This window comes from Carcharodon carcharias, chromosome 16 (genome assembly GCF_017639515.1).
Source record: "Carcharodon carcharias isolate sCarCar2 chromosome 16, sCarCar2.pri, whole genome shotgun sequence".
Classification (NCBI taxonomy): domain Eukaryota; kingdom Metazoa; phylum Chordata; class Chondrichthyes; order Lamniformes; family Lamnidae; genus Carcharodon; species Carcharodon carcharias.
Genome location: NC_054482.1, coordinates 85602905 through 85620502, shown reverse-complemented (window position 1 = coordinate 85620502; position 17598 = coordinate 85602905). Strand labels below are relative to the sequence as shown.

Sequence of the window (17598 nt, the reverse complement as noted above, 5' to 3'; positions counted from 1 at the left end):
AAAGTCAGGTTGACACTGGGGGTTGTTAATGACGTTGTGTTCTTGTAGCACTGGAAAAAAAACATTAGAAGTGTTGTACTCTTTTAGCTCTGGGGAAATGTTAATGCCATTGCATTCTCGTAACACTGAAATAATGTTCGAAGTGCTGTGCTCCTGTAACTGGGGGGGAATGTTAGCAGTATCATGCCTCAGTAACTCCAATACATCAGAAAGTGAGAACATAATCCAATCTAATGATTGCGGGAGCCAAATACAGAATTGTTGGCCACTTGCCACCCTGGGGTCAGTGCAGCTCGTTCCTGCACAAGGGATCCTGCCTCTTATACTGTTTCAGTTTGTGTTAGGCAATATTGGCTTGTGCTTTTACTGAATGCAATTGTGTCTCCAGATCGGGGACTGATCAAGAAGATGGATAATTACACCATGCTTGTGATGTTAGAACAGGAATATTCAGGGGGGAAAATCAAAACATTGTATGTATTAGTTCTCTCTCCTCATCTCAAAATTGCTGTTTCCCCCACCCTTCCCCTGTCGGAAAGGGCTTAGCCTTCATCTGCCACTTTCTCTTGCCCTGTGCCCTTTCTTCCTTGGCCTGTTTGTGCACTTGAAAATGGCAACCCACCATTTGGGAGAGTAATAAGATTGATCAGTGAGATTTACTGTTGACTTTGAAAGAACCAGATTCGCCTACTGAGCTGAAAACATAATGTTGTGGATCAGCGATTCATATTCTTCCAATCCCACCCCCACCTCCCCACCAAATCAAAAGGGAGATAAAGATAGGGTGAGGCAAGTGCTTCCCTACAGTGAAGGAAAGTGAACAACCCTGCTGTATGGTTGGTGTTTCCCCTACATTGCCTATAATAGAGAAATACAGTGAGATTTACACTGGTTTGGGAATAGACTGCCTACAAGCAATCTTATCTGTAGAATGGTTGCATTATTGGAACTGGAGCTAAATAAAGGAGAATAAGAGAGTTTTTAAAAGGACATATTTTAAAGGAATGATGCAATCCCTGAAATATGCCTTATCCTCGAAGTGATACAGGATCAAACCAATAGAGCACCTCAAACTAATGCAGCAGTGCAATCTAACGTAGTACTGCGATGATCATTTCAGGGTTAAATATTCTTTTGAATGTCAACATTAATAAACTGTACTCTTTTTAATCATTCTAAAGATATAATGAATGTCTGCAATAGAGTTGCTGAGGTGCTGAAGCTGCCTCTAGTGTCTATAGCAGATTTGATGTCCATATGTGATAGTGATTTAAGTCTTTTCATCACTCCCTGTAAGGGTGATACTCAGCTGTCATTCCTGTTCATTTGATTGATGTAACCTATGACACTGAGTAGATATCCAGTCCATAAGTGCTCCCAGAGCAGAAGTTAGACTGGAACATGCTGTCTTCCGGAGGGGGCTGGGATTAATGTTCTGAGTCTCAAATCCACTGCTTTGAGTAAGATGGAACTGGCGAGGTTTTGAATGTTTTAGAAATTTTAAAAGCTAATTATGAAATAAATTTTAAGCTCATTTATGTTTTCTCCCTATCCCTCCTGTATGTGCTTCCCTTCTTCCTAGAACCATGCACCCAGGTAGACTTGACAATGCTATTTTACTACAGCCTTTCGTCAGATGAGCCTCAGTGGCTACACGACTCACAGGACCCAAAATTCCTTGAGACATGACTGTGACTCTGGCAGAACTCACTAGGAAACAATGTACATCCAGAGTTTCTGACTTGTTTTGTCAGGAGCAGAACTTCCACCATCCCCTAAAGGGCAGATGTTATCTGGGTTCAGTGACTGGGTAGGGACTCCCTTTACTGGGAATTTCGGCTCCATTGGTGCAAATGGGACCCAGCATATGTCTATATCTCTGAAGACCAGTACCCAGGGAAGGGAGAGGTCTGAAACCAGATGAAATTTGTCACTCTTAAAATCCAGTCCCAAGCTTTAACGCCATCTGGCTGTCACAGATATCTATTTTAAAGGTTGAAACTATTCCATTTGCCTTGCCAAAGAGAAATGTCAATTAAGATTTTAGGATATAAGGCAATAGCAAAAACAAAATAAAGATAATTTGATTGTCATCTCTTCCTGCATCCACTTTTTAGTATGCAGCATGAGTCATTCACAGCATGTTTAGCGAAAGAAAGATTTGGATTTATACACTGCCCTTCATGACCTCAGGGCATCCCCAAAGCCTTCACGGTCAATGAAATACTTCTGAAATGTTATAATGTAGAAAACGCAGCAACCAATTTGCAGACAGCAAGCTCCCGCAAACAGCGATGAAATAATCTGTTTTTAATGTCGCCTGAGGCACACTGGGGAGAACTCCCCTGCTCCTCCATGAAGTCGTGCCACAGCATCTTTGATGTCTACCTAAAAGGGCAGTCGGTGCATAGGTTCAGCATCTCATTCAACTGACAGCTCTTCCAACAGCGCTGCAAATCCTCAGTGGAGCCGGGGAGTCCCAGCCTGTGCTATGCACAAAGTCTCTGAACATTGTTGACGTGTGCATGAACGCACACCTTCTGAGCGGTACCACCGACTGACACACACACACACACCATGGATCCGTATATTACCACCAAAATAAAACACGAGAACTGCAGGTTCTGCAATGTAATGAAACCTGTTAATTCAGTAAAAGCACATTTTATTCATAAACAGTACAAGTAAATCAGTTGGCTGGTCACAAAATAAATATTAAAATCAAGTAAAATCCTGTGCCTATTTTGTGGAGGGGAAGAAAGAGGTTGAATTCCTGATGAGGTTCAGAAGGCAGAATAAAAACCAGAATGTGAGTTAATGCAGAGTGGCATTGCCAGAAGATAGCTAGGCAACCTCGTCCCTATCGCCCGTTGATCAGCTAGATCGGCAGAGAGGGGAAGGATCTTAAAAGTGAAAATTTCACGCAAAATAGGAAAAAAATATTTTGCACCATGTATCATTCAGAAATGATGAGAAACAGGGAATCTATTTTGGAAGTCCAAACTGTCATATTTCATTTAAACATTGAACTAAATGAACCACAAGGTAGACTTTCAGTCAGGGAGGTCTTGTTTAGAGAGCCAGTCAGATAGCGTGGGTTAGTGTAAAGAAGTTGTTGTAAATATTTCTTCTTTGGTGCATGCACCATAAACAGCTGAACAAACTCTGCATTTTTCAGCAAGCCTTCCTCAGAATGGAAAAGATTACAGAAAGCATAAACAACGAGATTCTGACATGCTGCCTACATGGAGGTCCTGCACAACAGACCAACCGATTGATTTTCAGACTTAAGTAAAATAAATAGAAGATGGTTACTTGTCTGATTGCAGTAACAGGAGGGCCTCTCTTGTTATAAAGGGCAAAAGAGGGTGGCAGTCAAGGCTTCAGTGCTTTTCTTCGTGTGGGGGTGAGGGATATCAGCCAATATGGTCATTTGCCACTGTTAAACACCAAAGTCGAATTTTGTTAACCCCACAGCCCCCAAGAAGGGGTAACACACTGGATTGAATATTGTGGCAATGACCACTCTGGGTGCTGCAACTAATTAAACTAACTGAGCCTTAGAGTCCTAGGGAGAGATTTGCACCTTATGATTCTCCAGTGATTTGATCTAAATCATCGGGAGTGCACAGGGGTAAGGGAACAGGCTGAGGCAAAGCATTTACTTCCCTCTGTTATCAGTGTCAGCAGAGGGCAAACACTGAAGCAACAATCAATACAAAATAAATAACAATGTGGAAAATTCAGTCCAGTGAATTTTCTGGCAGTAAGTGAGGGAGGCAGTAAAATGAGAGGGAGTTGTGTTTGGATCATAAAATAGAGTGACTGAATTTGGCTTTTCAGCAATATCACCAAGAATCCTCTGCTAAATGATTCACCAGCAGTTTTGGAAGCCAGGACCACAACTATTTTTTTTAAACAGGGTGAGAAAGGCGATTGGCACACAGGAGGGACACGTGGATTGGGTTCATTCTGCTTTGACCAATGCTTTCCCTGAAATTAACTGTAGAAATTTGTCAACCCTTGTTAGCAAGATTATAGTTGATGTACTAATGGTTTGAGAAGGGTATTATCTGCCGCTACCACTGGCCTTTACCCACAAACTTCCTCATGAGATGCCAAGGGGCTTTAACAAATAAACAAGTCGTACAAGAGGTTTCATCACCAACCCCTCCTGCTCCCCCAAACATATGTAAACATAACCAAGCCACAGTGGAAACTCGTAAGCCAAAAAAAATTGTTTTCAATGAGGCGGGGAGACAGATCCTGAGGCTCCATCGGAGTTGCGTGCCATTCCTGTGAATTCCAAGCAATGCATATTGTTGCTTATCTTACTGTGCTGTTAAATAAACACTTGGCCTTCCTCTGCACACATGGGGCTCAAAGGCTTTAAAGCAGAAAAGACTAGTAGAAAGGTTACTGCTGTTCTGCAGCTGTGCTTGAGTTTCTAGTGTGCAGCAATTCCTGTGCTTCAAAAATGGGTTAGGCTCCTGTGCATTTTAAATGATCAAACACTTGAAATAAAGGTTTATTGAGGATAGGTCAATATTAAACCAAACAACAAAAAGAGAGGATATAAAATCCACCATTGGCTTCACCTGTCTTTCAGATGAGATATTAAGTCAAAGCCCTGGGTGGCCTCATTTCACAGGTTCACAGGTAGATGGAAAAGATCTGTTGGTAATTTCGAAGAAAAGCAAGAAGGCTCTCTTGGGCAATATTTATCCCTCAACCAGCACACAAACAATAGGTTATTTGGTCATTAATTCATTGATGTTTTTGGGAGCTTAATGAACCCAAATTAGATGCTATGTTCCAGCACATTACAATGCATGACCTGAGGTTTTGTAAGGCGCTATATAATTGCAATTTCATTCTCTTAAAAAACAGGCAATCTTGGTCTTGGAAAGAGAGGTGGAAAGGTTTAGGAATGGAATTGCAGAGTTTAGGGCCTAGGCAACAAAGGCACAGCTGCCATTGGTGGGCCAGTTAAAATCGGGGATGCTTAATTGACCAGAATTGGAGGAACGCAAATATCTCAGAGAGTTGTAAGGCTAGAGGAGATTAGAGATTGGGAGGAGTGGGAAGCCATGGAGGTATTTGAAAACAAGGATGCAGATTTTAAAAATCAAGGAATTGCTCAACTAGGAGCTAAGGTATGTCAGTGAGAAAAAGAGTGATGAATGAACAGAACTTGGTATGTGTTAGGACACGGGCAAAGTTTCAAATGACCTCAAGTTTACAGAGGGTTGAATGTGGGAGGCTGGCCAGGAATCTGTTGGAATAGTCAAACCTAGAGGTAACAAAGATATGGGTAAGGGTTTTAGCAGCAGATGAGTAGAGACAAAGGTGAAGCCGTGGAGTGTTATGGAACAAGAAACAGGCCACGATTGTGATGGTGTGAATACATGGTCAAAGGCTTATCTCAGGGTCAAGTATTATACCAAGCTCCTCCTTGCAACATTTAGAAGGGTCTAAAATGAGGATCCTCGAAAGAAATAGTAGTGAATCTTGGGTTCTGTGTATGAGGAGAGATGTGAAAATGAAGGGATGGAAATTTTCTTGAATATGGAACTGAGTCTCTCTCCTTCTTTCACACACACGCATGTACTCAAACAGTGCAGGAAGTACCAAGACTGTAATGATAGATGAGCCTGCCACTGGGAATAGGGCTAAGCCTTTTGCTGAGGAATTTCACTTGAAATCAAGCCAAATGTCTTAATCCTTCTAAGTACAGTGAGGAGTTTCTGTGGAGGCCCTTTGCTCTGTAATTAATGAATGCCTCCAGACTAACAGGCCTGAAACGGGAAATTGGCCATAATTATTCACAACTTTTACCAATTTACTTACACAGCAGGAGATGTAGTTCAAAGCTGACCTTGGGATATGCCACCTAGTTTCACAATGCACAGATAAAAGATGTACAATTGCAGAACATTCTAAAGTGGGGGGCGGGGGGGGAGTGGAATGAATGTTTGTGGTACATTGGGGAAGGAGACTTAGAGAATGATAACAGCTTCATGTAGCAATAATCATACTTTCACATCCCAAGGAGCTGATCATCAGTTTAGTCAGGATGGACGGAGTTGAGCAGTTTCATTTCTCTCCTATTTTCCCACGAACCACCCAAGATGTGATGGCAGCTTAGTTTTCCGTTTAATCACCGAGCAGATTCTCATCAGACGTTTCACTGCTTCTGATGTTTCCATGCTTCCCCTTACCCACTAAGCTGGAGATAACCCCATTCCATCTTCCATTCATGCTTTGAACTTCCATCTCTTTCGTTTTCCCTTGATTCTGTGCCTACTAAGTTCCTCGTCACCCAACTTCCCTTATTGATTTGGAATTACCAAGTTTATGCTGGACCTTGATGAGCGTAAAATATAATTAAAATAAGAAACTTAAAGCAAAATGGGGGTGTTCTAACAGTATAAATTCTTGTTCTCCATTTGCAGGTATTTCTTTGCTGTTTTAACCATATTAACAGTTTTGGGTATCCTTAATGGCTTGGTTCTACTTCCTGTTTTACTATCAGTCATTGGACCCCCAGCTGAGGTAAGCATAGCAAAGTCTTGATTTACTGAACCTCCTTAGATCTATTAACAGAATGAGCCACCCTTGAAACAAGTGCATGAACATGGTCAGAAATTTACATTCCCCCATTGGAGGGTTTGCAGGAAGTGGGGCCCGTAAAATTCATCAGATGGCCTTTCCACTGGGCTCCCACCTGCCCCAACCTCTCCCCAAGTTTATAGTGGGACAGGTGAGGCCCAAACCAGTCCGCGTGCCCTTGCCCCAATTGAGACACTTAAGGAGTGAATTAATGACCACTGAAGGACTGTTTCCTGCTCAGCTTCAATTTTCATGCTGACAGGAGGAGTTCAGAGGCGGGGGAAAGCTGGAAAGTAACCATGCTCAGGCCTCAGGTGGGAAGTGAGGTGATGGGGTGCTGCCATCAACAACCTGCTTTCAACACTTTCAACATTGGGCATGTACCCGCACCCCCCCCCCCCCCCCCCCCCAAAATTTCTGGCCCCTGCGGCTGCTCCAACCTCCCCAGCCTGTCCACCAACACTCCCAAACCCTCTCTGCCCTGAGACCCACCGCCCACACCTACCTGGTCCTGAACTCCTGGGACTTAGACTCTGGGGAGTTGTAGTCCCGCTCCTGTCCACTACAACTAAAGGCGCTGCTGGGACTAGAGAGCTGCCGGCCAATCAGATTAACTGGCAGCTCTCTTTGGCGGGATTTCCTCCCAATCGAAGTACCATTTCCAGTCAATTGACGCTTGTTGGAGTGTTAAATGTATTGGCGGGGGTTGCATTCAGCACTGACTCTTCAGACGGCAGGAAGCAAAACCCTGCCATCCTAAAATTCCAGGCCCATAATTCTGGGCATCATTAATTGAGCATGTGTTTTGTTGCGGCAAGCACTATCTTGGGGTAGAGTTTAACCCTCGTAGCTAAAACCCACTGACTGACTTACGGCCAATGTCCTATGCAGATCCCACCATTTCTGATTTTCATCAGCGTTCCTGGTCAGGCAGCTAAGGTACCGGCCTAAGCATGGCAGGGTCCATATTTATGTATGTAGATCAGAGTCTGACGATGGCATTGGCTGACTACAAGTTTAAACTTCAGTCAGAGCAGGGAGGTTGCTATGGCTTTCCTGCGAGGTGAAGGCTGAAAAACTGGCCCCAAATCGCCGACGGGAAAATGATGTCGGGAGGAACCCCCGACGTCATCTCGGTCCCTTTAAATGTTTAGGAAGGCGGGCGGACAATGAAATCAGCTGTCCACCCACCGACCTGTCAATGGCCAATTAAGGCCATTGACAGGCTAATTAAGATCATTAAAGACCCTGCCCGTCCAACCTTAAGGCTGGTGGGCAGACCAGGAGCCCCAGCGGGCTCCTGATAATACATGAAACCTCATCCACCGGCAGAATGAGGCTTAATGTCCAGTTTTAAACAGTGTAATAAAGTTTATGTTGTTTTTATTAACATGTCCCATCTCGTGTGACATTGTCACATGAGGGGCACATGTTAATAATATTTTTATTTTTCTATTTTTTAACTTTTGTGCACTGTCAATAATCTCCCTGAAAGAGCACTTAGTCTCTGGGTGCATAGCATGTCCTGTCGGGAAGGCTGCTGGACGGGCTTTAATTGGCCCGCCCACTCAAAATGGCGGCAGGCCCCGTTTCGGCAGTGGGGGTCGGCTGTCTACCCGCCGCTGAGCCGATGGGGCCCGCATGCCCACCAAGGACAAAATCCTGCCCAATAGGATTGGTAGCAGAGAGGCCATTCGAGAAAAGTTTTATATCTTTCTTTATGGGGCAAAGAGGCGCAAGAGTGCTTCTCCACACAAGGCTTCAAAAGGAAAATTTAGACTGCTCCTAGCTTGGATGTTACTCCCCCATCCACTTAAAGTTCCCAGAAACCCTGTACCCACATTTACTCGAGTGCCAGAGGGGGCAGCTTGGCTGCCTGATTTTTCAACAGCAACATATATTGGCAAGACTCTTAATATCAATACTGCAAAGTCTGGATAAATTTTTGACAGTCAGTATTTGTCTTTCTCTGTCATGCCCCACTTAGGTTGCTCATGCAGCTTTCAGCACTGTACAGTAGCAACTCCTCACTTTGCAGTGGTAGCAGGAGGAGCAAAGGTAGAAGATGTGTTTTCGGATCTGACTAGTGCTCCAAATAAAACATGCAAGGCTCGTTTTTCTTGGAGGCTTGGATATTTCCATCTGCTCTGCATCGGCTCCGGACTTCCCTAATCAGTAATAGCAGGTTTCATTTGGCTGGGTGCATAGAGTTAAATGCAGGAAGCTTGTTTTCCTAATGATTGAAGCCCTGGATTAGGGCATGTGCCTGAAAAGCTATCTCTCAATTAGAAATTGCTTGAAACCTCTTTTTGACAATTCATTTGCCCCCTTACAAATGACACTATCTGATATAACACACAGCTCTCCTTTAATACTGTCTGATAGATACCAACCCTGACTTCACATACATTCCTTATAGCTCCTTCTCCAATTTTCTGATGCTTCATTAGCAGCTGCAGGGTACTCTACTTGTATAATACACCCAGTACAACATTCTGATAAATCGCATGTTCTAAAACCACATGTTCTAATGTAAGAAACAACTCTCTGTGCAACACTATGAGGCATAGCTCACAGCATTCACCATAATATTTTTATAATACTGTGATATATACAAGACTGTGATACAATGTGCATATATTAGTACTTCAATAATCGAGAAAATATATAAAATACTTGCTTCTTCACTCACTGTGAAAACCTCAATATAGCACTTTCCACAGTTTGATATACTTCAACCAATCTGTCAACAGTTTCATTGTAAGAACAAATCCAGATGAAACATACTTTCAATAGCACACAATTTGTACCTTTGCAGAGGTTCTAAATTGGCTCCTCTGTGCCACCTTATCCCAGAGTACCATGCTATTGACTCTATTCAAAATTTGCCTGAATATTTCCCAAACAGCAAATACAAGTTGTTTTTTAGAAACAAGTTTGCATTTGATTAACAAGATTTAGGCTCTTTTGCATTGAAAACTGAGTTTTGTGTAATAAGAGCTTCACCCAGTAAAGGTAATTAATATAATTGGAAGCAGGCCCTTTTTATACAAGTTACAAATTCATGTTTGTTGCAAATCTGCTCCATAAGTGCAGTAGTTGAGTAACCCTAGACTGGAATTTTAGTCTTGGGGTTCAGCAGACTCTCCCAGTTGTGACCTTATCTGAACCCCATAATTAGATTAAAACCTTGTAACCCATTCCCGGGTATCCATTATTTTGTATGCAAACCACGTGAAATCTTTGTTGACATTAATACCCTAATCATTTCAGAGTATCTATTATTCTGCAAGTGGCATAATATCAGAGTGATTATTTTGAATGTGCAATGACTATTCGTTTGACTTTATCACTAGGTAGTGGGCTCTCCTTCCTTGAGTAATGTGTGAACAAGGTTGCTACAATCTTACCAACACACAACTTGATAAAGAACAGGGACAGAATGCCAGAGTTCTGATGCAATGTACCACCGCATTGGTGGGATATAGATGCAATCCCCAATGCTGCCCATTTCTCAATCTCAGCATGGTCACTGTGGAGCCTTGTGCCCAAAGCTCTGACATATAAATCGGAGCCTATGCACTCTCTTGGCTGCAATTGGTTTGTGGCGTTGGGGCTGAATTTCCTCAAACTTCTCTTATTCCGTAACTGTAAGGCAAAAATTCAGCTGAAACCCAATATGTATGCATGAATGGAGGTTTCCACTGAAGGAGCTTGCAGTACCTCATCACCTCCCTGCCAGCCCTTCTCCCTTCACCACCTCTCAGGAGTCAGAGAAAAGCAAAGACAAAAATAGGAGATGTGTATCTAAAAATCAAAATTATTGAACGATCAGACATGGAAAATAATTAGAGGTCCAGGGACATCTGTACCAATAATCTCTCTTAAAGCTGTCAAGAATGCTTATTTTTATTCATCAATCTTGTTTGACTCCCTTCTCTCTAGGTTACTCCAGCAGATAGAGGCAGTCGATTGCCAACCCCTTCACTTGAGCCCATTCCACCACCCATGAACCATCATGGCTTCTATGTCCGTTCATTTCCACGTCAGCAGAGTACGTTTTCTGAGTCCTCTGATTCAGAATATTACTCAGAGACTACAGTGTCTGGGGTCAGCGAAGAGGACCTGCCGCACTTTGACCAGAGTGCATACATCATCCCACCAACCCACTCACAGATCCTGGTGGAGTCTGGAAACAACCCTAACTTCCCACGAGTCACAGTAAGTACCCTTCTTTGGATTTTCAGTTTCCTATTGGCATTTTGATAGGAGTCAGAAAATGGCAGCCTTTGGAAGTGATTGCATTGGTGAGTGTTATAACTGACTAATCATATTGACCACAGCTTTTGGTAAAAGGCCACAAATAGAATTTAGCTCCTTTTCCACAGGGAGTGATGAAAATTTGTTACTCTCCAGGTTATACACATGTATTCTTGTGTCCCATATTTATTGGTCTACATCTGCTGTCAGTAAATGTGCAAGTACTGGATTCAAAACACCTTATTTCTATTCTAGCTGCTTGTCAAATGAGAGATCCATTAATCAAATTTTTTGGGGGTAAGGAAAAGTGACTAGGGTATTTCTCCACCCCACCCTCTGACCTCCCGTGTCACTCATGGCACCTTCTGGAGCAACAACTCATGCGAGCGTTTCTGGTATCCAAAGATATATCTACGTGCTTGACTATCTTACTCTGCTGTCCTAAAAAGTTTGAATAAGAGGTTACATTTCAAGTCTGTTCTTGTCAATCATGCGGATATATACGTATGTAAGATTGATTAGAATTGCCTATTAATAGCTAGTAGAGCTAACTCAAGATAACTCATCATGCATTTTACTTTGAATAATTATTATCCAATAATAAAAAATGTCAGTCTATAAGTTCTGCCTTCATAAGGCTGCTATGGAAAGGGTCTCAGAGTACCACCCTCCTTCAGCAGGACAGGTTACAACTGCAGAGCCAATACAGAGCTTAAAAATCCAAATGACTGATAAGGTCATGGTTTCAGAGGCATGTATGATTTTTTAAGACAACTGCATGCAGTACTAGGCTGGCAGCTCACCACCACCACCACCCTCTCAAGACCAATAAACACTGGCCTTGCCAGCCATGTCCACGTCCCATGAAAGGGTTTTAAAAAACTGTTGGAGTCATTTTTTAAATGTTAAAACTTTGTTTAAAAAAATATATGCAGACAATATGGTTTTTTAATGTTTCCCAACAGATCGTGAAACCATACAAAGAGCTTAAGGATTCTTCATACCGGAAGAATCACATAAACTCAAAAGGACAACCTCAGCCTACTGTGGATTCTGTTAGTTCTCAACTAGCCTGGCAAGAACCTAAAGACTTAGAACAGGCAGCAGGAGAAGGGAGGCAACAGGTCTCTAACAATGGACTGCACAACAGGGGCACTGCTCATCCCATCCAGCCTGTCAACTCCTCTAGGAGTCAACAAAGGTCTCGGAACAACAGGACTCACCATCCTAGGACTACACTTCCAGCATACTCTACCAGTGTGCCTGGACCAAGTAACCCTTTCACTATGGTGACTGCCACAGCATCAGTGACACTAGCGGTGCACCCAAATGTACCACAGACATTTAAAGGGTACACACATGAAGGGTTCGAGGACAGTGAGTCAGACTGCTTCGAGGAACCACACATACCCTCCTCGTATGTGAATCATGAAACAACGACAGACTCCAAAGTGGAGATTTTTGAACTTCAGGATGCTGAATGTGAAGTAAAAAGCAGGGAAGCCCCAAGAAGGCATTAGGTGAGTTGTTCTACTTTTACTGGAAAAGCAGCGAAATAAAAAACCATGACAAAGTCAAAATTTCTCATTTTGACCTTAAATACAGTGTTGAATATAGGTGCTGACTATACCCTTTTTCTCCCCTAAAATTAAATTGTGATGTTTGGAAAACCAATACAAAGTTAGAATGGCAAACTTCTTTTTTATTATGTTCCCATTTCACACCAGCTTGCCCGGCATTCACATGAGTAATCTATTTTCTCCCACCTTCATATTGCCTCCATATGCTTTAGGGAGAGGAGCTAGAGTCAAGCTATGGGAGAGAAGATGCACCAGTGTTCCTTCTGTCTGATGATGCTGATGTCATTGCAGGATCTGCCTTTGATGTCAGGTTATATGTACATCCGGTGTCTACTGGGTTCAAGCCACAAGCTCCCTCTTGTGCTGCTATTCAAAGAGGGAGGGCTCATTTAATGCAGCCATATTTTTTTCTCATGCTAGTGACAACATCAACGACCATTCCTTTCAAGCCACTGGAACAGGACTCAGGGCTTAATTAGGCTAATGGTCAGCATGTGAACAGGCAATTAAATTTCTGAAATCCCAAGCTGGGGTGCTGTTGAGAGCATCTAATTAAACCGTCTTTGCTGTTATTTGGAAAGGCAACAATTCCCTTTGGAACCTCTTCCCGATGGGAAGTCTGCTGTTCGGCCACAAACCACAATGTTTTTCATGCCATACTGTACCACCTCCTTCACTGAGTTGCAAATGTGTTTTGACACCTCAAATATCCACTATCTGAAACCCATAAGATGAAATTGTCTTCACTGCCTGTACATGCTCCCCAAATCACAGATCCAAGAACCTGGTGCACACATACAGACATCCAAGAGTGGGGGCTGCAATGTAGCCAGGAGCAGGAACTCTAGCTGATTCATTTCTCTCTAACCCAGTGGGACATACAAACTAGGAGCAGGAGTAGGCTGCTTGGGCCTTCAAGCTAACTCCACCATTCTATCAGACCATAACGGATCTGATTGTAACCTCTCGCCTAGCCCTGATAATCTTTCACCTCCTTGTTAATCAAGAATCTATCTACTTCTGCCTTAAAAATATTCAAAGGCCCTGCTTCCACTGCGTTTTGAGCAAGAGAGTTCCAAACACTCATGACCCTTGGAGAGAGAAAATTTCTCCTCATCTCTGTATTAAATGAGTGAACCCCTATTTTTAAACCATGACCCTTAGTTCTAGATTCTTCCACAAGAGGAAACATCCTCTGCATAGCCACTTTGTCCAAGCCCCCTCAAGATCTTAAAGGTTTTGATCAAGTCAACCTCCTACTCTTCTAAACTCCAGTGGATATAAGCCTAACCTGTCTAACCTTTCTTCATAAGATAACCTACCCATTCCTGGTACTAGCTAAGTAAACCTTCTCTGAGCTGCTTCTAATGCATTTACATCTTTCCTTAAATAAGGAGATCAAGACTATACACAGTAGCCCAGGTGTATTCTCACCAGTGCCCCATACAACTTGAGCATAACCTCCTTACTTTTGTATTGAATTCCTCTCACAATATTTCCTAATTATTTGCTGTACCTACACACTAGCCTTTTGTGATTCATGCATTAGGGCACCCAGATCCCTCCACATCTCAGAGCTCTGCAATCTCTCACTATTTGGATTATATGCTTCTGTATTATTCTTACTGCCAAAATGGATGATTTCACATTTGCCCACGTTATACTCCATTTGCCAGGACTTTGCCCACTCACTTAGCCTATCTATGTCACTCTGTAGCCTCCTTATGTCCTCCTCACAACTTACTTTCCTAACTATCTTTGTGTCATCAGCAAATTTAGCAACAATATCATCTGTCCCTTCAACCAAGTCACTTATATAAGTGGTAAAAAGTTGAGGCCCCAGCACTGATCCCTGCGTCACACCACCCAATACATCCCACCAACCAGAAAAAGATCCATTTATGGCTACTCTCTGTTTCCTGTTAGCCAGCCAATCTTCTATCCATGCCAATATATTACCCCTACACCATGAGCTTTTATTTTCTGCAATAATCTTTGAAATGGCACCTTATCAAAGCCTTCTGGAAATCCAAGCACAGTACATCCACAGCACATGCAACTCCTTCAATGACCTCCAATAAATTGGTTAAACATGATTTCCCTTTAACAAAACCACATTGACCCTGCCTGATTGCCTTAAACTTTTCTAAGTGCCCTGCTAGAATATATTTAATAGTAGCTTCTAACATTTTGCCTATGACAGATGTTAAGCTAACTGGCCTGTAGTTTCCTGCTTTCTGTCTCCCTCCCTTTTTGAATAAAGGAGTTACATTTGCTTTATACCAGCCTAATGGAACCTTCCCCACATCTAGGAAACTTTGGAAAATTAAGACCAACGCATCAACTATTTCACTAGCCACTTCTTTCAAGACCCTAAGATGAAGTCCATCAGGATCCAAGGATTTGTCAGCCCGCAGCTCCAACAATTTGCCCAATACCACTTTCCTGGAATACCACTTCCCTGGTGATTGTAATTTTCCCGAGTTCCTCCCTACCTTCCATTTCCTTATTTGCAGCTATTCCTGGGATGCTATTCATATCCTCTACAGTGAAAACCAATGCAAAATACCTGTTCAATTCATCTGCCATCTCCTTATTTTCCATTATTAATTCCCCAGATGCACTTTCTACAGGACCAATGCTCACTTTGTTAACTCTTTTCTTACTTAAATATCTATAGAAACTTTTACTATCTGTCTTTATATTTCCAGCTAGTTTTTTCTTGGACTCTAATTTTTCCCTCCTTATTAATCTTATTGTCATTCTTTGCTGATCTTTACACTGACGTTTGTTGTAACTCAGCATTTTTGACTTTTTATCAAATCAGACACCTTCCTGGTCGATATTGCTTAATAACTCATTGGATAAATTTGCTCAATCAAATGAGGCAGCTTACAAAAAAGAAGGAAAGCGTCTCTTGATGTATCCTTACTAATTTTGTATACTGATTCAGATTTTATGTCTGGAAGTTCCATTCTGTTTTTGGTCTGCTTTTTCTTTACTGACGGCAGCTGTGAATGCGCTGTGTGCTGTCAGTGCACAACATTAAAGGCATTGTGCAGCAGAACCTAACAAAAAACTTTCTTTGCTGAGGAAAATTTTTTAAAAATCATCAAAAAGCTTACCTGTCATAATTTTCAGCAACATTACAGAAGTTAACACTTTTAAGATAATCCTTTTAAAAATAATAAGTACACCTTAGCAATTTAGAAATATCCTGGCTATTGATTCTAAAATGGAGATTCCATCAAAATCCAAGAGAAATAAAAGTAATATTTTTTTTTCTCTTTGTAAGTCTGTGGTTAGTTTTTAAAAAAAAAAAATTTGGACATTATAGTTTTAGTGATTTTAGACATTGGTGAAGCTCTGATTAATATTGTTAGAGATGGTGCTGATTGCAACATCAATTGTAACATATGTGCTTGGCTTTATGTTACTGATATTCTTAACATTCACCTTATGACCTGCAGGTCGCCTCAAATGAATGTGGCAGCCAAAGAATGCTTACATTCCCTCCACATCCCGATGTCCTCCGGCTCAAGAAACGTGTAAAACTGCCTATGTACATAAACTTCAAGACAGAGACGGGAAATTTATATTAAAATATTAAGTTGCAGTTTAAATATATTTTAATACTAAAAAAAAACAAAACAAACCTATTTAATGATGTACTGTATACTTCTGTATTATATACTGTGTAAAGCACCAGAAAATTCAGAGGCAGAGTTCTAATGAATGGTAAGATGTGTAGTCTGTGTACAATGACGAGAGTTTTTGTAACGTTTGGTTCAGATAAATGATAATTGCTTGATTATTTTGCTGCTACTCTTTTAAAACTTAAAAGTTTATATAGATTAAATTTGCCCCCCCAGCCCCGCCTACCCCCTCCATCAAGACTTTCTTTCTATGCAAGTACCTAGTCACCATGAAAGATGTTTTACCAGTTCCAACAAATTGCCATGGTTACAGAAGCAACATGCCTTTCTCACAGGCCTGTGTATAGGAATGCTTGGATTGTACTATAATGTTATTAAAAATTCATTTAACGGTCTTAAATCCTGATATAGTTTTTAAAAATCTGACCATATTTTTCAAACACAAGCTTAAGATTTTTTATGACAGCTAATGACAATACTATAAAATGATTTTCCACCCTTTCCCCTCCCAATGGATGATGTCAAGAGCGATCAAGCCAAGTGTGGCTGTAATTAAAATGTGACCTAACCAGTGTACTAGACTATTAAGAACATGGGGAGCAACATAAAATTAAAGTCAGTCATTGTGATGAGGATTATAGAATGCAATTTCAAAAAGGTGAGCTGCTACCAATTATTGGTCATTTAGGTTGATTATAACAAACCTTCTTAAAGTTGAATACTGGCACGACTCAGTGAGTAACTGAGCCCTACAGACCAGAAAGGTCCCAGCTTCAACCTTGGCCTGCTGGTCAGGGCCATGGTAGGAGTGGTAGAATTAATCTCAGCACTATTGAATTAAGGAGGGGACCATATTAAGCTTTTTTTCTTCGTCTCTCTCAGGATGTTGATTCCTTGCAATGGCATGGTTCTGTGGGTGCTCTTTAATACCTTCTACATTCTTCCATGTGTGAACAATGACAGTTGAGTTTCAGTAAGCTATTAGACATGGTGATCACAGCTAAGTTTGATCCTCCCCTCATCCAGTGGTCACACATGTAGAGCTTGCTGAAAAGTGATCCGAATTGGAACCCTTGAGGTTTTTCTGACTTAACTGACTTTCCCCTAGAAAAATACTGAGCAATGACCTGATCGAGGTCTTTAAAATCATGAAGAAGTTCTGTAGAATAGATATAGTAAAGATATTTCCACTTGTGGGGGAGTCCAGAACTAAGGGCTATAAATATGAGATAGTCATTAATAAATACAATAAGTAAATTAGGAGACACCTCATTACCCAGAGAATGATGCGAATATGGAGCCTGCTAACACATGGAATGGTTGAAGTGAATAGCGTAGATGTATTTAAGGGGAATCTAGATTCGTACATGTGGGAGAAAGGAATAGAAGGGTATGTTGGTAGGGTGACATGAAGGAAGATGGGATGAGGGTCAGATGAAACATAAACTGTGGTAGAACCCACTTAGGCCAAAGGACATGTTTGTATGATG

At 41.7% G+C, this 17598-nt stretch overlaps 1 protein-coding gene across 1 annotated transcript in view; it reads left to right on the top strand.

Annotated features, from left to right (window-relative positions):
• Positions 1–16060, top strand: part of ptch2 (patched 2) — a 117306-nt gene extending 101246 nt beyond the window's left edge. The window contains exons 21-24 of the mRNA XM_041207825.1: positions 6456–6555; positions 10558–10833; positions 11838–12392; positions 15923–16060. Coding sequence (XP_041063759.1) covers positions 6456–6555; positions 10558–10833; positions 11838–12392 — 931 coding nt within the window. The 3' untranslated portion in view covers positions 15923–16060. The remainder of the gene's footprint in view (positions 1–6455; positions 6556–10557; positions 10834–11837; positions 12393–15922) is intronic.
• Positions 16061–17598: the final 1538 nt, after the last annotated feature.